Genomic DNA, 19,417 nt, shown 5'->3' with positions numbered 1-19,417 from the left:
CATGAAGGCCAAGGGTGGCAGGAGGGAGCCCAGGGCTTGGCAGCAGGCAGAACACCAGTGGAGAGGCCTGGAGGAATTCGTCCACCTCTCCACCCAGCTTCTCCATCTGTAAGAGGGAAAGAGAAATAATAAACAGCGCCTTCCTCAGAGGGGCTTGCAGAGCTCAGAGAGAGATGTGTGTGAAGCCCCGGGCACAGGAACCTGAACAGAGCGGGTATCCGCTCATTGGTTGTTCTTTCTTTCTTTTTTTTTGACTGAGTGGTGTGACATATGGGATCAAACCCATGACCCCTGCCTTGGGAGTGCAGAGTCTTAACCACTGAATCACCAGGGAAGTCCCGTCATGGGTTATTCTTTTTACTGGGAAGCCACTTTACCTCTCTGTCAAATGGGGGGTGGGGGGGTGCTGCTGTAAGGATTAAGTGTGACCATCAGGTGAAGGCCCGCAGGGCAGTGCCTGGAGCAGATAGATTCTTCAGCAAACAGGATTCCCTTTCTCCCTCTGCCAGGGCTGGGCACGTGCAGGCTCGTGGTGAGACCCAGGAAATGGCTGTGGAATTGCTGGGTATGCCACCTCTCTGACCTGGTCTCTGGGTTGCTATTGTTCGAATCCCAAGCAGGAAATCCCCAGGCTGGCGGCCACGGAACCGGCATTCTCCCTTTACAGATGAGGTCACAGAAGCCCAGAGAGGGACAGGCACTTGTCCCACGTCCCACAACCAGGCTGGTTCCAAGGGGCCTGGGACACGGTTTCCTCCCTCTCTGCAGTGTCCACAAAACCCCCTTTCTGTCTGCTTTCAAACCTCTATTCATCCTTGCCGATCTGAACTCATCTTTCAGCCCAGGAACAGGTGACCAGCTCCAGCAACACCCTCACTCCCCAAGAGCAGAGACTGCCCTGCTGGGGGGTGAGGGGAGGGCCACGGCGGGGGCCGAGAATGCGGCTGCTCTGGCCTGGGGGCCTGGGCCGGGCTGTCGACAGAGGAGCCAGTGTGCCCAGACATTGGGGCTTTGTGAGCTCAGAGCACCGTGTGGGGACGTTGTTTGTGTTGACCTGAGATTGTTTCAGGTTGACGGAGGGGCAGCGTCTTAGCATCCAGGTGCCAGTTCTTTAGAGCCAGTTGCAGTCTTGAGGAGATGGTGGCTGGGTTGCCCTAGCCTGGGACAAGAAGGGGAAGGGGCTGCTTGAGCTGGTTCCCCTGGGGGTGGAGGGGATGGCTACAGAGGAAGAGTGAGTGAACCCCCGAGGGAGGGCACCAGGACAGAGGGAGGAGAAAGCAAGCACCCGTGCAGCTTGGGGCCTGAGCAGAGGGGTCTGGCCAGAGTGAGGATGGACAGAGGCAGGACAGGTGCATCCAGAGGTTGGGGCGGACCTGCCGGGAGGCTGGGTGCTCCAAGAACCCAGTCATCAAAGGCTAGTCCACGAAGGAAGATCCAGGAGAATCGGAGGGGCCAGGAGGGACTTGGGAGGCCTTGGGGGCTGGCCAGTGGGCTTGGGTGGGGTGGGCCGGACTCACAGCTGTCCAGATGTAGGTGAGAGATAACTCTGTTTACCAGGCACCCAGCGGGAGCAGGGCAGGGGGGGTGGACGGGGCTCCCAGGGCCCGTGGGGCGGGCAGATTAGGAGGCGGGGGCATGAGTCAGGGGTTTGGGAGCTGCCCCCGGGGCGCGGGAGCCGGGACCTATTGCGGGCTGGAGCAGGTGTGAGCTCATCTGGGCGCAGAGGCCACTGGCAGCTGCAGAAGCTCGCCGAGGGACCCTCAAGGCTTGTGAGCAGGTGAGAAGGGCAGGGAGGGGCTGGGGTGGTCCTGAGGCTCCTGTCCTGAAGGTTTCTGTAGGTGCCCAACCTGAATCTGGGCCCAAGTGGGCATGGGTGCTGGCCCCCCAAGGGGTGCCAGTGGTGGGGTGAGAATGTTACCATGTGTGTTTTTACCCTTCAGGGCACAGGCCCATTGGCACCTACAGCCAGGAAGAGTGGGGCGGCAGGTGTTAGGGGAAAAAAGGCTGGCACGTGGCAGCAGAGGTGTGTGAGTGTGTATGTGGAGGGGCGAACCTGATTCCCCTCCAGGTGTAGGTCCTTGTCAGGCTCCTATTTACCAGCCCCTTGAATCACACAGGCTAGGGTCTCCCAGCCGCCCAGCCCCCTCTTTCCTCCATGTATGGGGATCCCCAAGCCACTCTGTCTCCTGCCTAGGAGGAAAATTGTCAGCTGACGCTGCTCATTTTGAAACATTTCCAGGGACTCTAGCCAAGGAGACCTGGCGCTGTCCCCATCTTCGGGGGTGTTGAGAGGGAAAGGAGGAGTCCCCCATCACCTGAAGGTCTCCAAACACAGGTTAATTCTATAGGAACTGAAGGAAAATCAGAAGGGAATGAAGACAGCAAGTCTGCCTTTCATCTCTAGGAGCAGAGCTAATGATAGCAAGCATTCAAAGAGAGCTCTTTATGTGCCAGGCACTACTCTTTTTTCATTTTAACTTTTTATTTTACATTGGGATATATCTGATTAACAATATTGTGACAGTTTCAAGCGAACAGCAAAGGGACGCAGCCATACATATACATGTATCCATTTCCCTCCAAGTTCCCTTCCCATCCAGGCTGGCCAGGCACTATTCTGAGTGCTTTATATGCATGAACTTTCTTAATGCTGCAACAGGTCTATGGGGTAGATAGCATTATGGTGGTGGTGATTTAGTCGCTAGGTCATGTCCTACTCTTGTGATCCCATGGACTGTAGCCTGCCAGGCTCCTCTGTCCATGGGACTCTCCAGGCAAGAATACTGGAGTGGGTTGCCATTTCCTTCTCCAGAGGATCTTCCCACCCAGGAATTGAACCCAGGTCTCCTGCATTGCAGGCAGATTCTCTACCAACTGAGCTATGAGGTAGCATTATGATTACCCCCATTTTATAGATGAGAAAACTGAGGCACAGAGAGGTTGAGTTACTTGCCCAAGGTCACACAGTGAGTGGCAGGGCTGGGCTTTGAACCCAGGCAGCCTGACTGCAGAACCCATACTCTTAGTCACAAATACTAAACCAGTTAATAGATGTTTTATATTCTGGGAGGCAATTAAGCACCATGGTTAGAGCGGTAGCTGGAGCAAGATAGGCCAGGGTTTAATGCTCCCTCTGCTATCTACCTGCTAGGGAACCAGGGCAGGTAAGCCTCTCTGAACCTCAGCTTTCTCATCTGTAAAGTGTGGCTAATGACACTACCCACTTCAGAGTGGTTTGTGGATCATCAGAGATAAGACAGCGCAGCTATGTATGGTGTCGGGGTGATTACACAAAGGTGGTGTCCTGTGCTTCCAGGGAGCCTTCCCCGTCATCTGGTACTCCCCCTCCCAGTCTCTTCCAGCTGTGTTCCACCTCCTAGGCCCCAGATGCCCTGCTCCCCTTTATCTGCCTGGCCCTGGCTGGTGGGCCGGCCAGGTGCTTGGTGTACTTCCAGACACAAGTCAGCCATCGGGGTCCAGGCTCTTATCAGTGCTCGCAGAGCAAGGCCTGCAGCTGGGGAGTGGCTGGGCCTGGAGCAGGCAGCAATCTGGGTCATGGGTGCACCTCTAAGGCCCCAGAGGAGCTCAAGACACCTACGTTCTCCCCTCTTCTCTCTCACTGATGGCTCAGGACCCCAGCAGGAGGGCTTCCCATTGTACAGATGGGGTGACTGAGCCCTAGAGAGAGTCTGGGAGCTGCCAGTCAGTGGCAGAGAGGCAGCCTGGATGTTTCTGGGTGCTCTGGCTCTGGGGGGACCCTCTCCCCTCTCAGACGGGAAACTAAGACCACAGTGCCTGCCTGAGGAGGGCGGTGTTTAGTACCTCAGGGTCGACAAGGTGGAAGCGGCTAGAGATCTGAGGCCCAGGTGGCGACAAGACCAGAGATGGAAGAGAGAGGTTAAAGATGGGAGAAGAGGAAGGAGAAGGGGACAGGGAAAGGCAGAAGAGGGAGAGAAAAAAGGTGCATGAGGACTTCCCTGATAATCCAGTGGCTAAGACTCTGTGCTCCCAGTGTAGGGGGGCCCTGGTTTGATCCCTGGTCAGGGAACTAGAACTCACATGCCGCAACTAAGACCCAGTGCAGCCAAATAAATAAATAAATATTTTTAAAATAACAATAATAATAAAACATAATTCAAAAAAAAAAAAAAGGTTTTCTCTGCAATACCAGACACCTCGAATGCCAAGTCCCCTGCAGTAGGGACACCCCATCCTCAGACTTTAGAATTCCCCACCATGGCCATCATTTGCCCTACAACCACCCCAAGGCAGGGACCCTTGCCTTCCTCAGTTTGGGCCAGGGGCTCACTCATGCCCTTTCTCTATCTCTAAGGACTGCAGGACTATCCATTCCTCAGAAACAGAGCTCTGTGTACAGTTCTTTCTGTACATACTCCCTGTCCTGTTCCCTTCCACAGTGCCCAGCCTTCTCTGGCATGGTCTTCTGTCTGCCTCTTGCCACCATTCCTAACACCTGGACTAGCCCTTCCCATCTCTCAGCCCTTCAAATCCCACCAGTGCTCTGGGGCAAGCGCCAGTGTCGCCTCCTTCAGGGACACTCTGCCTTCTACCCCATCAGCAAGTCCTACTCTCCCTCCTGCAACAAACATCCTTGGCAACCAGCACAGTCTGCTCACTGCTTGCTTTTGTTTGGGGCACGTGTTTTCTCCTGAACCTCTTCACCTGTCACGTGTTCCTGGCTGGTCTCCCCAGCCAGGGCTGTGAGCTTCTGGAGAGCTGAACAGTGTCTTGTTCATCTCAGCTTCCCAGGCTCTATGCCAGGCGTGGAGGGGCACAGTTGTCAATCTGACTCAAATCCGTGTCACTACAACACGCTATGCAGCCTGCCGTGGGTGAAGGGGAGAAGGATGTCCCTCCACACCCAGTCTGGGCCATAGCAGGGCACCTCTGTGTTCTCTTGGGCTGATCCTCACATTCCTGGGGTGGGTGTCCTTCCTTTCCACTAGAGACACAACTGAGAAAACGGAGGTGCAGGACTCCATGGCCTCCTGGCCTCCTAGTCATCCTGGCTCCCCAGCCCCAGAGCCCCAAGCCTGCAAGAAGGAGCCATTCTTCCACTCTTTCAACACGCTTTTTTAAAAAAAATTTATTATAATTGCTTTACCACGTTGCATTAATTTCTGATTTACAGCAAAGTGAATCAGTTATATGTATACATAGAGCCTCTCTCTTTTAAATTCCCTTCCCATTTAGGTCACCTCAGATCATCGAGTAGAGTCCACTGTGCAATACAATAGGTTCTCAGTAGTTATCTATTTTATACACAGTGATCAACAGGTATTTATTGAGTGCCTACTATATGGCAACCACTCTGCTAGGAGTGGTGGATCTGGTGGGGATTGAGACGTGCAGGATCTCAGTGCTCATGTGGCTTCCCTTTTAGAAGCATCCTCAGACCATACATGGGCTTCCCTGGTGGCTTAGACAGTAAAGAACTCACCTGCAATGCAAGAGACCTGAGTTGGGAAGATCCCCTGGAGGAGGGACTGGCTACCCACTCCAGTCTTCTTGCCTAGAGAACTCTATGGACAGAGGAAACTGGTGGGATACAGTCCATGAGGTCGCAAAGAGAATAACATGACTAAATGACTAATACTCACTCAGACCATATATACACAAATGAATCAAGAAACCAGAAAATGACAGACTGCGTTAGTGATTGTTGTCAGGAAGGTCAGGAAGGGACTCTGAAGAGCTGGTGTGTGAGCTGAGGGGTGGGAAGGGCTGAAGTCGGGGGAGGGACATCCATGACATGGACAAAGCAGGTGCAAGGGCCCTGGGGCAGGAAAGGGCTTGGTAAGCAGGCCAGTGGGATAGGTGGTGAGAGAGCAAGAGAGATGGAGGTCAAGATGGTGTAGGGAAGAGAAGCAAGGCTGCATCATTCAGGGCCTGTGAGCCACTCCTAAGGATACCGCAGCCCTATGCCCAGCAGGAAGCAGCCATTTCTGGGAGAAGACGGTGTTTTGTGGAGACTCTCAGCTAAGCTCCCTGAAAGAGGGACGGGTCATCTCCTGAAGTTAGCTGATTCCTGGGGAGGGGCAGAAAAGGAAGTCAGGTGAGGACTGGTGGATGGAGGAAGGAGCTTATTTGAAGAACAACCCCCGTCCTCCCAAACACCCTGAGATTGATGCCAGCCAAGTTTCACCTTCCCTGCACTTCACTGTCTGCGGCCCCTGCACACCTGCCCTCACTCCTGCAAACCCAGCTCCTCCCTCCCCTCAACCTCCCACTTACACTTCTTTCCTCTGACCCTCCCTTATCTCCTAATCTCGGGATTAGGAGATATCTAATTAGGAGATATCTCCTAATCTCCCTTATCTCCTATCTCGGGATCCCACTTTGATCAAATGCAGCCCCCTGGGGGGGGTCCCCTTGGGGGACCTAGGGGAGACCCCAGGTTGCCCCATGCCTCACCCAGCCTGTACCTTCCCCCCAATCCACCATAGGAACTCCGAGTGTGGGTTATGCTGGGGGCTCAGATCACTGCAGACAATTGAACAATCAGGACAGCGCCATGGGGGATCCGGAGGTGAGTCTTTGGTGGTGTCTGCAGGGCTCCTACCTGGGGGCTCTGGGAACCCAGCCCTGGACTCCCACCTTCAGAGCCCCCTGCAGCCCAGCCCTGATGGCAGCTTCTCACAGGAGTATGAAGATCAACTGGAGGAGACTCTAGAGCAAAAGGAATATGAAGACCATGATTCCGTCAGTATCCCAATGGAAGAGGCAGAAGGTGACACAATTCAGGAAGAGGAGGCAGAAGGTGAGCCCATCTCCAGCTCTCCTGTTGGGATGAGCTGCTGAACCCTCTGAACCCTATCACTGACAGGTGGGGAGTTTGTATTTGCCTTCTTTCCCCTCTCCACCAGCCCAGCCCCAGGGCCAGTTCTCCCACAATCCTGGCTGATTGAAGGATAAACAGAGTTTTGTTTGAAATGATCACAGGAGGTGACTAGGGGCGGTGGGAGGGCAGGACCAGTCACCCATTACTGTGCCCCGTAGAATTGTGAGCGGGCAGTCAGCCTTGTCTGGAACGAGGACATGAGCCCCCATGCCATTTGTGCCCATCCAGCTTCCGGGCCAGGTGCTGGGCCTGTTCTGAGAACATTGTTCTGTTTGGAAGTCCAGAAGTCCTGAAAATGGGGGGCTGCGGGGATCCTCAGGGCAGAGAGACCTGAGGAAACCTTCCTGGGCTTGTCCAAGGTCTTGGTTGGGGAGCCCTGGAAGGGGACCTGTTTACTGTCAACTGGACTTAAGTGCTGGCAATTGATATAGGAGATAAGAGGCCCCTCTGGGAAATGAGGGCTAAAGGGTGTGGGGGCCAATATAAAGGCAGCCCCCACCCTGGCTCCCAGAGCTCTGCTTGGAAGTGGTGAGAAGCTGCTGGGCCAGTGAGATTGTTGAGGCAGGTGGGAAAAAAAGGGAATCTGGTCCCAGAAGGTAGCAGGAGGGAGAAGAGAACTGCTGTTTAGGACTCCCCAGTCCCCTTGGAGATGACCCTCCTGTCAGCGCGGGGGGATGAGCCCCAGGGGTCCTCCACAGGGCTCAGATGGCAAGTGACAGTGCCAGTCTGGGCCAGGAACAGGCGTGGGGCAGGGTCCCAGCCAGGGGCAACGAGAAGGAGAGAGGCGTCATCCTGTGTGGTCTCTGCATCTCATGGGGATGGGGCAGGAGGGCCGTGGGGGGATTGTCTGGGGGCATCACTAACTGGCTTTGGGGTTTTCAGCTCGGGTCAACCAGCTGACAGACACAGACTACCACACCACATCGCAACACCCAGAAACCCACAAGGTGAGCACCCCAGCCTCCCCAACCTTCTTTCCTGAACTGCCCTTGGGACCCATCATTCTACCAGGGGAGGGGAGGAACGGAGGGAGAGCTACAGCTTTGGGATGTGGAGACTCCACGAACAGAGAAGGAACGGGCATCCTGGGAAATAGGTAGAAGAGGACATCTCCCGGTGAGCAGGGAGACCTGGGCCTCCTTGCACTCATGGGGAGCTCGCTGGACAGAGGTAAACTGACCACTGGAGGTCTGAGCCCCCAGGTCCGCTGGCCCGGGCCGGGCTGTCAGGTGCCCCCTGGAGAAGCACAGAATTACATGCATGCTCTCCTCCACCCAGATTTCCCTCCCCAGGCCCCCCATGTCATTGCTGGGCACCAGACTGTGTAGCCAGTTAGGAAATTGGGTCTGCCCTCAGCTAGGCCCCTGAGAGTGGGCCCCTGGCCTCATGGAAACCCAAGGGCACGCCGAGCCCACACAGAAATCTTAGAGGCAAGAGACGGACCCAGCGGGTCCCAAGGCTTTCCTCTCCTCTCCCAAGCCCACTCTAGCACCCCTTTTGAGTATCTTCAAATGCCTCTGAAATGGGGGGAAGGGCCTGGTCAGGAAGTTGGGGAACAGAGGCAGAGGTGGGGGACCCTCAAGCATCTCCCCACGTGTCACATCTTACTCTACACCCCCAGGTTGTAGCCCCTGACGGTCCCCTCTGAGCTCAGCCTCTGTCCTGAGTGCCCCAGGACCCTGGGCCTCTGACAAATACCCCTCAGGGCCTGCCAAGTGCCCACCGTGCCCTGGGCTTCCAGTGCCCCCCACAGCCCTGCCCTGGGCCTGAGGAACTAATTCAAGCCTGTGGGGCCGCAGGTGTGCGTGCAGCTGCGGGAACTGGTGATGGATGAAAAGAACCAAGAGATACAATGGATGGAAACAGCACGCTGGGTGGGGCTGGAGGAGAACCTGGGCAAAGACGGGAACTGGGGCCGCCCCCACCTGCCTTACCTCAACTTCTGGAGCCTCTTGGAGCTTCAGAAAGCCTTCGCCAAGGGTGGGTGAACCCTCTGCAGCTCTGCATGTAAAGCCTGCTGGGGGGAGGGGGGCGGGGCAGGGCCAGCCACCTCACCCCTCCACTGCCTGCAGGTACTGTCCTTCTGGATCTGCCAGGGAAATCCCTGGCTGAAGTGGCCAACCAGTTGCTGGACAGGTTTACCTTCGAGGGGCAGATCCAGCCAGACGACCAAGACAATCTGCTCCGGGTCCTGCTGCTGAAACACAGGTGCCCCTGCCTGCTGGGCCCTGGACCCCACACCCACAGGGCCTATCTCCCCAGCCCACCTGCCCCAAGATCTCTGCGGGAGCCCCTCCCCACCAGGCTGGGTCCCACTTTTCTTGCACCATGGCTCCTGCCTCCGACACCTTTCAGGCAGTGACCATGTCTCCATGCTCAGTTTTGGGGGCCACTGGTCCCCAGGGGGACAGACTCTTAAAGTCCCTCCCTCTATCCATTCTTCTGGCTCTACCTAGTCAGTTCAGACTGAGGCCACCCGCTTACAACCACAACATCCTTCGGAGGAGGCCGATTCTCCTTCCACCCCTAGGTCTCTCTAGTCTGACGCTAGTGAGTCCCAGTCTCCACTCTGCTAACAGCCCGGCCTGAGCAGCCTACTCAGCCCATGTCCACTGTGTGCCCTGCAGCCACGCCAGCGACATGGAGGCCCTGGGGGGTGTGAAGCCTGTGGTTGTGACACATTCTGGGGACCCTTCGGAGCCTCTGCTCCCACAGCATCCGTCACTGGAGACAGAGCTCTTCTGTGAACAGGTGAGGCTGTGCCGAGGCCATGTGAGGAGAGCCGGAAGGCCCTCAACCTGAATGTGGTTCTAAATGAGAGCGGGTGGGGGAAAGGGGGTGGGACACTCGGGTGTCCAGGGTCCGCAGTGGCCGAGGACTCTACTCACCACCTCCTCCCAACAGGGAGAGGGTAGCACAAGAGGGCACGCACCTGAAATTCTGGGAAAGAGTCCCCAGGACTGGGAGGCCACCCTGGTGCTTGTGGGTAAGTGGCCAGTGGGCTCCTTCCCTCATCCCTGCATACTACCTGCTTCCACCTCCTGCCCCTCCATAAGCCTGAACCTCACCAGCACTGCCCCATGCCCCCCACCTCCCCCACGGGCCTCAGCACCCCATTTTGTCCACCTGCCAGGCTGTGCCAGGTTCCTAAAGCGGCCAGTGCTGGGCTTTGTGAGGTTAAAGGAGCCGATGGAGTCGGAGCCAAAGCCAGAGGGGTCAGAGGAGCCGGCAGTGCCTGTGCGCTTTCTCATTGTGTTGCTGGGACCCGAGGGCCCCAACATCAACTACACCCAGCTGGGCAGAGCTGCCGCCACCCTCATGTCGGAGAGGGTGAGGAGGGGCCAGTGAGGGCGGGGGGAGCCGGGGGCCCTGGGTGGCAGGGGAGGTGTGGCTTACTTTAACATCACTAGTTTGGCCCGTTCCGTTGGATCTATCCTGTCTGCTCAGGGGGGTCCAGGCCCGTGTTCTGGCCTAGCCCTGCCTGATCAGGCCTGGTTTAGTCTGGCCCTCTCTGTCTTGGTTCTACCTGGTTAGGGCTGGCCTGGTCTGCTCTTGTTCCATCTGGTCTGCTACAAGCCACTTGGTTCACTTTAGTTCTTTCTGCTTTCCCCACTGAGGGCCCTGTCTACCCTTTCTCAGTAGAGAGTGGATGGGTGGAAGGACAGGGCAGGAAAAGCAGATCTCAGCTGGCAGGAGCTGGGTGAAAGGATTCTGATCCCCAGAGGCCTTGGCTGTGGACTCCTGTGGACCTGAATCCAGCAGGTCCTAGTGGCTCTGACCTTCTCTCCTGCCCTCAGGTGTTCTGGAATGACGCATACCTAGCCCAGAGCAAGGAGACGCTGGTCCAGTCCCTGGAGGGCTTTCTTGACTGCAGTCTGGTGCTGCCTCCCTTGGATGCCCCTTCTGAGAAGGCCCTGCTCAGTCTGGTGCCTGTGCAGAAAGAGCTGCTGAGAAGACGCTACCTGCCCAGCCCTGCCAAGCCCGACCCCAGTATCTTCAAGGACCTAGGTACCTGCCCTGCCCTGCCCAGCCCAAGTTTTTTTGAGCCCCCAGACCCCCAGCATAGCCCTGTGAGCCCCTGGCTCCCCTCTCCCTGTCCTCATCCCTTCCAGCCTCCCAGATGACCCCATTCCCATCAGGCATCTCCTCCTCGATTCCCCTCTCCCCTCACCTCCCCCTTCAATCCTCTGTGACATGGTCTCCACTACAGATGTGAAGAAAGGTCCAGGGGACACCCCAGAAGACCCTCTGCAACGGACAGGCAAGCTCTTCGGGGGACTGGTGCGTGACATCCGGCGCCGCTACCCCCGCTACCTGAGTGACATCACAGATGCCTTGAGCCCCCAGGTCCTGTCTGCCATCATCTTCATCTACTTTGCCGCCCTGACCCCCGCCATCACCTTCGGCGGCCTCCTGGGTCAGTGTCTCCATGTGTCCCACTAACCCTCACCTCTGACCCTCTGGCCTACGTATCAGCCCTGATTTTGCCCCGATCTGACACCTTGGACCCCTATGTCAGCTTACCCGTGAAATGATCTTGACCTTGACCACACCTCCACCCACAGGAGACAAGACCGAGAATATGATAGGGGTGTCGGAACTGCTCCTCTCCACTGCGTTGCAGGGCATCATCTTCTCCCTGCTGGGGGCTCAGCCCCTGCTCGTGTTGGGCTTCTCAGGACCCCTGCTTGTGTTTGAGGAAGCCTTCTACTCGGTAACTGTATTCTGGCCCCACTGTGACCCTGTAACTGGCCCCCAGCCCCACCTGCTTAACACATGGTGCCTGGGCCCATGTGTCTGACCCCAGCTCCCTCTGACCACCCTACAGTTCTGCCAGACTAACAACCTGGAGTACATTGTGGGCCGTGTGTGGATTGGCTTCTGGCTCATCCTGCTGGTGGTGCTGGTGGTGGCCTTCGAGGGCAGCTTTCTGGTCCGCTTCATCTCCCGCTACACCCAGGAGATTTTCTCCTTCCTCATCTCCCTCATCTTCATCTATGAGACCTTCTACAAGCTGGTCACGGTGAGGGCTGCAGGAGTGTTAGAGGCGTGAGCGTCTGTGTGTGTGTGTGTGTGACTGTGCACAAGCTATGTGACTGTGGGTGTCATTGCACTAGTGTCTATTTGGCATTTATGTGGCCATGTTTTCACGGAATGTGACTGTGACCACATCCATGTTGACACCAGCTGTCTGTGGGCTGGTATTCTCACCATGACTGTGCATGAGAGGGCCCTTCTGCATGCAACGGCCCATGTGTATAATCACAGACAGTGACTAATGGGCTTCCCTGGAGGCTCAGATGGTCAAGAATTTGCCTGCAATGCAGGAAACCCAGGTTTGATTCCTGGGTTGGGAAGATCCCCTGGAGAAGGGAATGGCCACCCACTCCAGTATTCTTACCTAGAGAATTCCATGGACAGAGGAGCCTGGTGGGTTACAGTCCATAGGGTCACAAAGAGCTGGCCACGACTTAGCACTTTCACGTGTGTGAGACTGAATGTTGGAGCGAGTAGGCATGGCATGGTAGCAGAGGTCCTGGGGGCTCTGGAGCCCCACCCTGCCGCTCCCTCTCCTGCTATCGCCCTTAAGAACCATAGGGCCTGCAGAGCACGTGCCCCGCCTCCTCAGCTCTGTCACCTTGAACTATGCCTACTTCTGGGTCTCCATTTTATATGGAGGAAGGGTGAACACTTTACGTCTACCCCTGATTCTGCTGGTTGATGGGTATTTCAGTTTTCAAGTCTTTGGAGCCCAAGTCTTTTTAGAAACTTCCTTGGCACTTGTTTCCTGCCCTCCAGCCTTCTCATGGTTCCCAGGCCCTGCTTGCATGTACACACACACACACACACACACAGACTCATTTCCTCCATGGTCTGCCCCACCCAAGCCTAGATTGGTCCTCAGTCCTGAAAACCAAGCTGTGGAATCCCATTGCCTCTCTGTTTCCATGACAACTGAGGAATAAGATAGGTAGATGGATGATGGATTGGTGAATGGATGCTGAATAGAGAGATAAATGGTGAATACAGAGATGCATGGGATGGATGATGGATAGATAAATGATGGTTGGAGAATGGATGGATGGGAAGGAACAGGATGCCTTGGTTTTCTGCTGCAGATCTTCCAGGATCATCCACTGCAGAAGAACTATGACCACGATGTGCTGACAACACCCAAACCTCAGGCCGCCCTGCCCAACACAGCCCTCCTCTCTCTTGTGCTCATGGCTGGTACCTTCTTCCTCGCCATGATGCTGCGCAAGTTCAAGAACAGCTCCTACTTCCCTGGCAAGGTCAGCACACCCTCCCCACCTGTCCTTGCTTTTACTGCCTCATCCAACTCCAAGGCACTCGCCTCAGCTTTCCCAGTGCCATCATTTCCCCTTCTTACCCTAGATTCCCATTTCCAATTCCAAGCTCTGCTGGCCCCCTCATCACGTAGGATTTTACCCTTGAGACAATCCCTTTCTCAGCACATCCAGGCTGAGGACCCAAGTGGGGAGCCAAGGATAGTTCTTTGAAGGGGGTGGAGAAGCTGTGGGGCCAGGGTGCAGCTGGGCCAGGGGGACAAGAAAGGAGGCAGGTATGTAGAGGCACAGGACAGGTCATTAGATGTTGATGGACCCCCTGAGAAGAGTGGGTGCCTCCTGGTGAAGATGGGGCAGGAGTGGGGCCACGTGGAAGGTGGGAGGTGGGACGCCACTGGGCACTGACCGCTGGCCCCTCCACCTGCCCTCAGCTGCGACGATTCATTGGGGACTTCGGGGTTCCTATCTCTATCCTGATCATGGTCATGGTGGATGCCCTCATCCAGGACACCTACACCCAGGTGACCCTCTCTCCCCACCCCGCCACTTTATTTCGTTCCCCCAGCATGCCCCCTCCCCCAAACCGCTTTCCCACACCTGAAGCCAGCTAGAACTACCCGTCCCCTATCCCTGCCTCCCCTGGGAGCCCCGTGTTCTTCCCACAGCCCCTCAGGACCCCTCTGGCTGCAGCAAGGGCCTGGGTCAGGTGGCCTCCTTTTACTTCTTAATCCAGGGTGATAGGAAAGGATCTGCTTTGGAGCCCAGGCTGTCCTGACTTTGAATCTCAGTTTTGCCACCAAATAGCTGTGCGATGCAGAGCCAGCTACATAACTTCTCTGATCCTGTTTCCTCATCCATAAAGTAGGGAATGAGAAAATGTATGTAAAGGGCCTAGTGCAGTTATGGAGTACAAAGTAGATGCTCAATATAAGTAAGTTCCCAAGTGCCCAGGACCCTGGCTCCTTCGGTCCCCACCTTTCCCCATCCTCCTACCCCCAAGTGTTCTCACCAGCATTCTCATCCCACAGAAACTCAGTGTACCTGAAGGCCTCTCTGTATCTAACCCCACGGAGCGAGACTGGCTTATCCACCCACTAGGCATACGTGTCGAATTTCCCATCTGGATGATGTTTGCTTCTGCCCTGCCTGCCCTGCTGGTCTTTATTCTCATCTTCCTTGAGTCCCAGATCACCACGTAAGAGCCAGGGTGGGATGGGGCCTGGGAGGGTCGGAGGCAGAGAAAGGGACAAGCTCCAAGCAGACAAGGGACTAAGCGCTCAGAGGAATGATGGGCGGGCAGGGGCAGGTCCAGATTTTGTGGGACCTGACATGACATTATTTGAGGGGTGCTTTTTAAGAAAAAGAATATAAAATGAAAACTGTAAAATTAGGTGCTGGATCTTGGAAAGGGCCTGCACTGGTGAGGTTTTCTGAAGTGTACGCTTCTTCAGTTTCTGAGTAGAACTGCTGGCGGGTGTTTGTGGCGATGAGGAAGACCTTTCTGCTCTTAGAGTCTCTACTGTCAAGACGGGGTGGGGGTTGAGGGGTGGAGCATGGAACTCCAAGGGAGAAGGGCAACGAAGGACAAACTAAAGTAGAGGGACCCAAGTCTGGGGAAGAAAAGAGGGGTGAAGGGCGGTTGGGGTGAAGGAGAGCCCTGCTTACTCCCCACCTTCCACACCCCCAGGCTGATCATCAGTAAACCGGAGCGCAAGATGGTCAAGGGCTCTGGCTTCCACCTGGACCTGCTGCTGATCATAGGCATGGGTGGGGTGGGTGCCATCTTTGGGATGCCCTGGCTCAGCGCCACTACGGTGCGCACTGTCACCCATGCCAATGCCCTCACTGTCATGAGCAAGGACAGCACTCCAGGGGCTGTATCCCAGATTCAGGGAGTCAAGGAACAGCGGATCAGTGGACTTCTGGTCGCTGTGCTCGTGGGTGAGTGAAGACTGGCCACACTCTCCAAACTTTCCACCACCCTGCTGGCTCTGCCCCTTAGCATCCAGTGTCCCTCCAGTCCTGGCCCTGCAGCCAGGTCTCCCCAAACACCCACTGCCCACATCTTCCTAGAGTCAATTATTCACATGAGGGAATTCTGGAGGAAATACCCCAGGCACTGAGATGGGCATTTGTGCAGGGCATGTGGGGGGACCACTTGCTAGAAACTTCTCTAGACAAGACCCTGCAGTCAGAGCTTCGCCAACAGTTCAATGACCTGTGATTCCAGCCCTGACTGGCTGCTGACCAGGCATCCCATCTCATCTCTGGGCCTCAAGTTTCTCTGTCTGCACCAAGAGAGGGTTCATTAGATGCCCGAGGTCTCCCCAGCTCAGCCACTCTGTGACTGATACAAAAAGCAGGGCTCCTGGAGCAGGGGATGGTTGAGGTGAAGACAGAGGGTCAGGGGTCTGAGTTCTGGAGCAGCCCAGAGTCCAACGGGCTCCGTGTGTGGGCAGCGCCATGGTCACTGTTGGAGAGGCCAGGGAAGCTTCCTGAAGGAGGCGAAGTTGATGTTAGCTGGAGGAGACCTGGGATTTGGGTAGGTGGAGGGTGATGGAGGCATTCTGGACTGGGGTAGGAGGAAAGGTGGGCTTCTCTGACCTCCGTAACTCCCTCGATTAAAGGAGTAGGCTATGACTCAGGCAGGCAGGAGTTTGTCTCCCTGCTCTGCACTTAGTAGCTGTGTAGCCTTAGGTAAGTTGCTTCCCCTCTCTGCGTCTGTTTCCTCACCTGTAAAATGGGGATAACATCTATCAATAGGATCTAGGGAGTTCCCTGGCCATCGAGTGATTAGGACTCGGCACTCTCATGGCTGTGGGCTCAGGCTCAAGTCCCTGGTAGAGGAACTGAGATTTCACAAGCCATGTGGCATGGCCAAAAAAAAAAAAGAGGATCCACAGAAGGAGTTCCATATAATCCCTGTGATTTCGTTCCTCAGCCCCTGCTGGTGCCGATCCTTGATCCTTGGGGGCTAAGAGCGCGTGGTTCTCCCCGCAGGCGTGTCCATCCTCATGGGACCCGTCCTCCGCCACATCCCCCTGGCGGTGCTCTTCGGCATCTTCCTCTACATGGGGGTCACATCCCTCAGTGGCATCCAGTTGTTTGACCGCGTCTTGCTTTTGTTGAAGCCGCGCAAGTACTATCCAGAAGTGCCCTACGCCAGGAGGGTATGCGGCTGTCTTGGATGCCCAGGTTGGGGTGGGGTGGGGTGGGGGGTCTGGGTGCCCAGGCCGGGCAGGCGATGACCCCAGCCTCTGCCCGCAGGTGAAAACCTGGCGCATGCACTTGTTCACGATCACCCAGATTGTCTGCCTGGTGGTGCTGTGGGTAGTGAGGAGCATCAAACAAATCTCACTGGCCCTCCCCTTCGTCCTCATCCTCACGGTGCCCCTACGCCGCTTCCTGCTACCATTCATTTTCCGGGACATGGAGCTCAAGCTTGTGAGTCTCTGCTTCCACCCCTGTCTTCCTCACGCATTCCCTCTGACCAGAGGGCACAACTCCAGGCAGAGGGCAGAGAGGGGTCATCAGTGGCGCTGGGAGAATGTGGGAGGGGGAGGGGTCTAGGAACTAAGGAAGGCAGAAGAGCGCCATGATCAAGGCCTGGGTATCCTGCCTGCCTCCTCATCCCAGCCCTGCCATGTCCTGGGGGGTGACCTGGAGCAAGTGGCCTCGTTGCTCTGTACCTCAGGCATCCTCCCCTGGAAAGAGAGGAACAGTGACAGGGCTGGTGAGAGGGCTAGGAGGCTCACGGGATGCGTTGCTTGTGGGTTGTCCTGACCACTGAGCGGTTAGCCCTTGGTCTTCCAAACCATCTGGCCAGTCACTCCTCCCAGAATGCTTCCACGACGTGACACAGGTCACTGCAGCACTGCCCACATGAAGGGGTCTCCTGCCTGCCTTCTGGAGGCCCTCCCCCACCAGGGACCAGATTCCCGGGCGTTCCTAACCCTGAGGAAACTCCTCATTTAGACCATCCCTAGGGGATGAAAGGACAGGATGGGAGACTTGACCCAGGTTCAGGGAGAGACAGGCTCTGCTGACTCCAGAAGCGCCTCCGTGCAGTGGGGAGGGCTCACGTGGCCCCTCAGCCGCTCACCCTCTGTCCTTCCTTCTTCCCACAGCTGGATGCTGATGATGTCAAACTGAACTTGGATGAGCAGAATGGTCAGGATGAATACGATGAGGTGGCCATGCCTGTGTGAGGGGAGAGCGTGGGCCCCAGAGCCCCCTCCACCATTGCACTTCCCCGTTCTCCCAAGAAAAGCAGAAGTTCCTGGGCACCTCATGGACTCCCAGGTGCCCGGTGGGCAGCAGTTGAAGTCCCGGGGACATGGGTCGGGGAAGGAAGGGGTGTCTAGGAAGCTTTGCATGAAGGGTAGACTGGCTTTTCTGGATGGAAATGACCAGTGGGGCCCAAAGTAGAGGATTCGCTGTGCAGCCCCTCCTGGGCCACACTGCTACCTGAGGGTCCTGGCCTGGAAGACTGAAATCTAAGTCCTACCTCCTCAAGGCACAGACAGCGGCAGTAACAAGGTGGGAGTTGGTGGGGGGTGGGGGGGGATTCAAAATCCTGCTTGCTATATAACCCTGGGGAAGTCCCTGGATCTCTCCAGCCTCTGCTTCCTTATCTGTAAAGTGGGTATATTGATAATCCTACCCACATTACAGGATGGTCTCTGAGCACCAAAGATAAATGTGAAAAAAGGGCTCTGTAAAATCTGAACAGACTATTAGACAATAGTCATCACTCTTCAAGCCTGCCCAAGGTTACCCAGCTCCTGAGCCATGCAGCTGGAATTTGACCTCTGAGACCAGAGTCTACTTCAGTCAGCCACCTTTCCAGGCTTAGAGATGTGCCTGCTGGTCCCTCTCTTCCCCTTCTCCGCTCGTACTGGGACCCTCTTCCTCTGGGCGGAGGAGGTATCTTGGTAACAGCAAGGATCAGGTGAGGATAAAGTCAGGGCTGGGACTCAGGACTCCTGAGTACTTGCTCTCTCTCCCATGCTCTCATTCATTCACTCATTCATTCATTCCACAAACATATACCAAAGGCCCTGGACCCTGTGGCCACAGAGGTTACTGAGACAAGACCTTGCCCTGGGGTTGGGGGTGGGGGCAGTGTACAGTCTTCTTGATTTGGAGGCGGGTGGGAAGAGGACGAGAAGATAGGGAGGAGATGGGAAAGGGGAGAGAGGGAGGTTTGTAATTTATACCTTGTATATTCTCAGAGCTTTCATTGTACTTCACCTACGCACATGTACACGCATACACACATACCCTGATTAAAGGCCCGCTGTCCTCAACTCCACTTGAACCAAATCTTGGAGAGAATCCCAATTCGACCAACTGGGGTAGGAGACAGTGGTAGCTGCAGAATATGGGCAAAATCTTTTTTTTTTTTTTTTTTACAAAAGAAAAATATAAAGAGTTGAAAGAACTGGAAGCAGTGAGAGATGGTTGAAACTGGGGATCCGGGTGTGACAGAAAAGACAGGAGGCTAAGAGAGGACTCTCGGGTACCTCTTGAAGGCTGACAGCTGCTTCCCACCACTTCACTGTTCTATGCCTCAGTTTTCTCATCTGTAAAATGGGGACGATAATGGTACCTACTTTGTAGGATCATTATAAGGATTAAAGGAGACAGTGCCTGTAAAGTGATTGCTTAGCGCAGACCCCTAAGCAAGAGTTTGGCACAGTTAGCCACTGGTCTTGTTATTCTGAATGGGATGTCCCTGTTCCCACCCTCTGCTCCTTGATCACTGCCAAGTGGAAAAAGTCACTCTGCTAGCATCCTTCCCCTTGATGGTGGGAAATAGGTTTTACTAATAAATGCATATATGGTAGAGTGAAGACTGTGCTGGAATTCCCCTCCCAGAGCTGGGGGAGTCCCAGGGATCTGGGCTGGATGAGGTCGACAAGGAATATATGCTGTGGAGCTGGGGCAGGGCTGTGGCCCTGGGAGGAGGGGGGAGGGGGGCAAGGTGGGCTGGGCTGGGGGAGGGGAGTGGCACTAGAGTTAGGGGAGAGGCAGGGCTGGTGGGGAGGGCCAGCACCCAGTGAGGGAGTGAAAGAGCAAAGGAAGACAAGTTTATGCCCCGATAGCCCGCCTCTGCAAAATAAGCAAGACCCATGGAGGTGGGGAGAGGGACTTTCCAGGGGCCTTGCCCTCTGCCCCTTGAACAGTGAACCCCAAGTCCCTTTGGGCCTGTTAGCCTCCTAGCTGGGACTCATCAGGCTGGACA

The 19,417-nt window shown here is 55.7% G+C and overlaps 1 protein-coding gene across 4 annotated transcripts; it reads left to right on the top strand.

Annotated features, from left to right (window-relative positions):
• Positions 1–1,623: 1,623 nt before the first annotated feature.
• Positions 1,624–19,020, top strand: SLC4A1 (solute carrier family 4 member 1 (Diego blood group)). Of its 4 annotated transcripts, none has more exons than XM_027518479.1 (20): positions 1,624–1,777; positions 6,468–6,550; positions 6,664–6,781; positions 7,745–7,809; positions 8,662–8,842; positions 8,935–9,070; positions 9,490–9,613; positions 9,767–9,848; positions 9,996–10,192; positions 10,660–10,870; positions 11,073–11,279; positions 11,428–11,576; positions 11,691–11,885; positions 12,982–13,155; positions 13,602–13,691; positions 14,199–14,365; positions 14,858–15,111; positions 16,171–16,340; positions 16,438–16,614; positions 17,298–19,020. In XM_027518479.1, the coding sequence occupies exons 2-20, from the start codon at positions 6,536–6,538 to the stop codon at positions 17,376–17,378; spliced, it is 2,793 nt and encodes a 930-aa protein (XP_027374280.1). In that variant the 5' UTR covers positions 1,624–1,777; positions 6,468–6,535; the 3' UTR covers positions 17,379–19,020. The 4 variants fall into 4 exon arrangements, with proteins under 4 accessions (XP_027374280.1, XP_027374282.1, XP_027374283.1 ...); XM_027518482.1 differs by having other exon boundaries at positions 1,674–1,777; positions 6,458–6,550; positions 17,298–18,833; XM_027518481.1 differs by lacking the exon at positions 13,602–13,691 and having other exon boundaries at positions 1,671–1,777.
• The last annotated feature ends 397 nt before the right edge of the window (positions 19,021–19,417 follow it).

This window comes from Bos indicus x Bos taurus, chromosome 19 (assembly GCF_003369695.1).
Source record: "Bos indicus x Bos taurus breed Angus x Brahman F1 hybrid chromosome 19, Bos_hybrid_MaternalHap_v2.0, whole genome shotgun sequence".
NCBI classification, from domain to species: Eukaryota; Metazoa; Chordata; class Mammalia; order Artiodactyla; family Bovidae; genus Bos; species Bos indicus x Bos taurus.
Note: the sequence above shows the minus strand (reverse complement) of the source record. Positions and strands in the feature narration are given on the sequence as shown.

Coding starts and splice junctions, on each gene's coding strand:
- SLC4A1 (XM_027518479.1), top strand. Junction 11,280..11,427: donor CACCTTCGGCGGCCTCCTGG/GTCAGTGTCTCC, acceptor CTCCACCCACAG/GAGACAAGACCGAGAATATG. Junction 11,886..12,981: donor CCTTCTACAAGCTGGTCACG/GTGAGGGCTGCA, acceptor TTTCTGCTGCAG/ATCTTCCAGGATCATCCACT.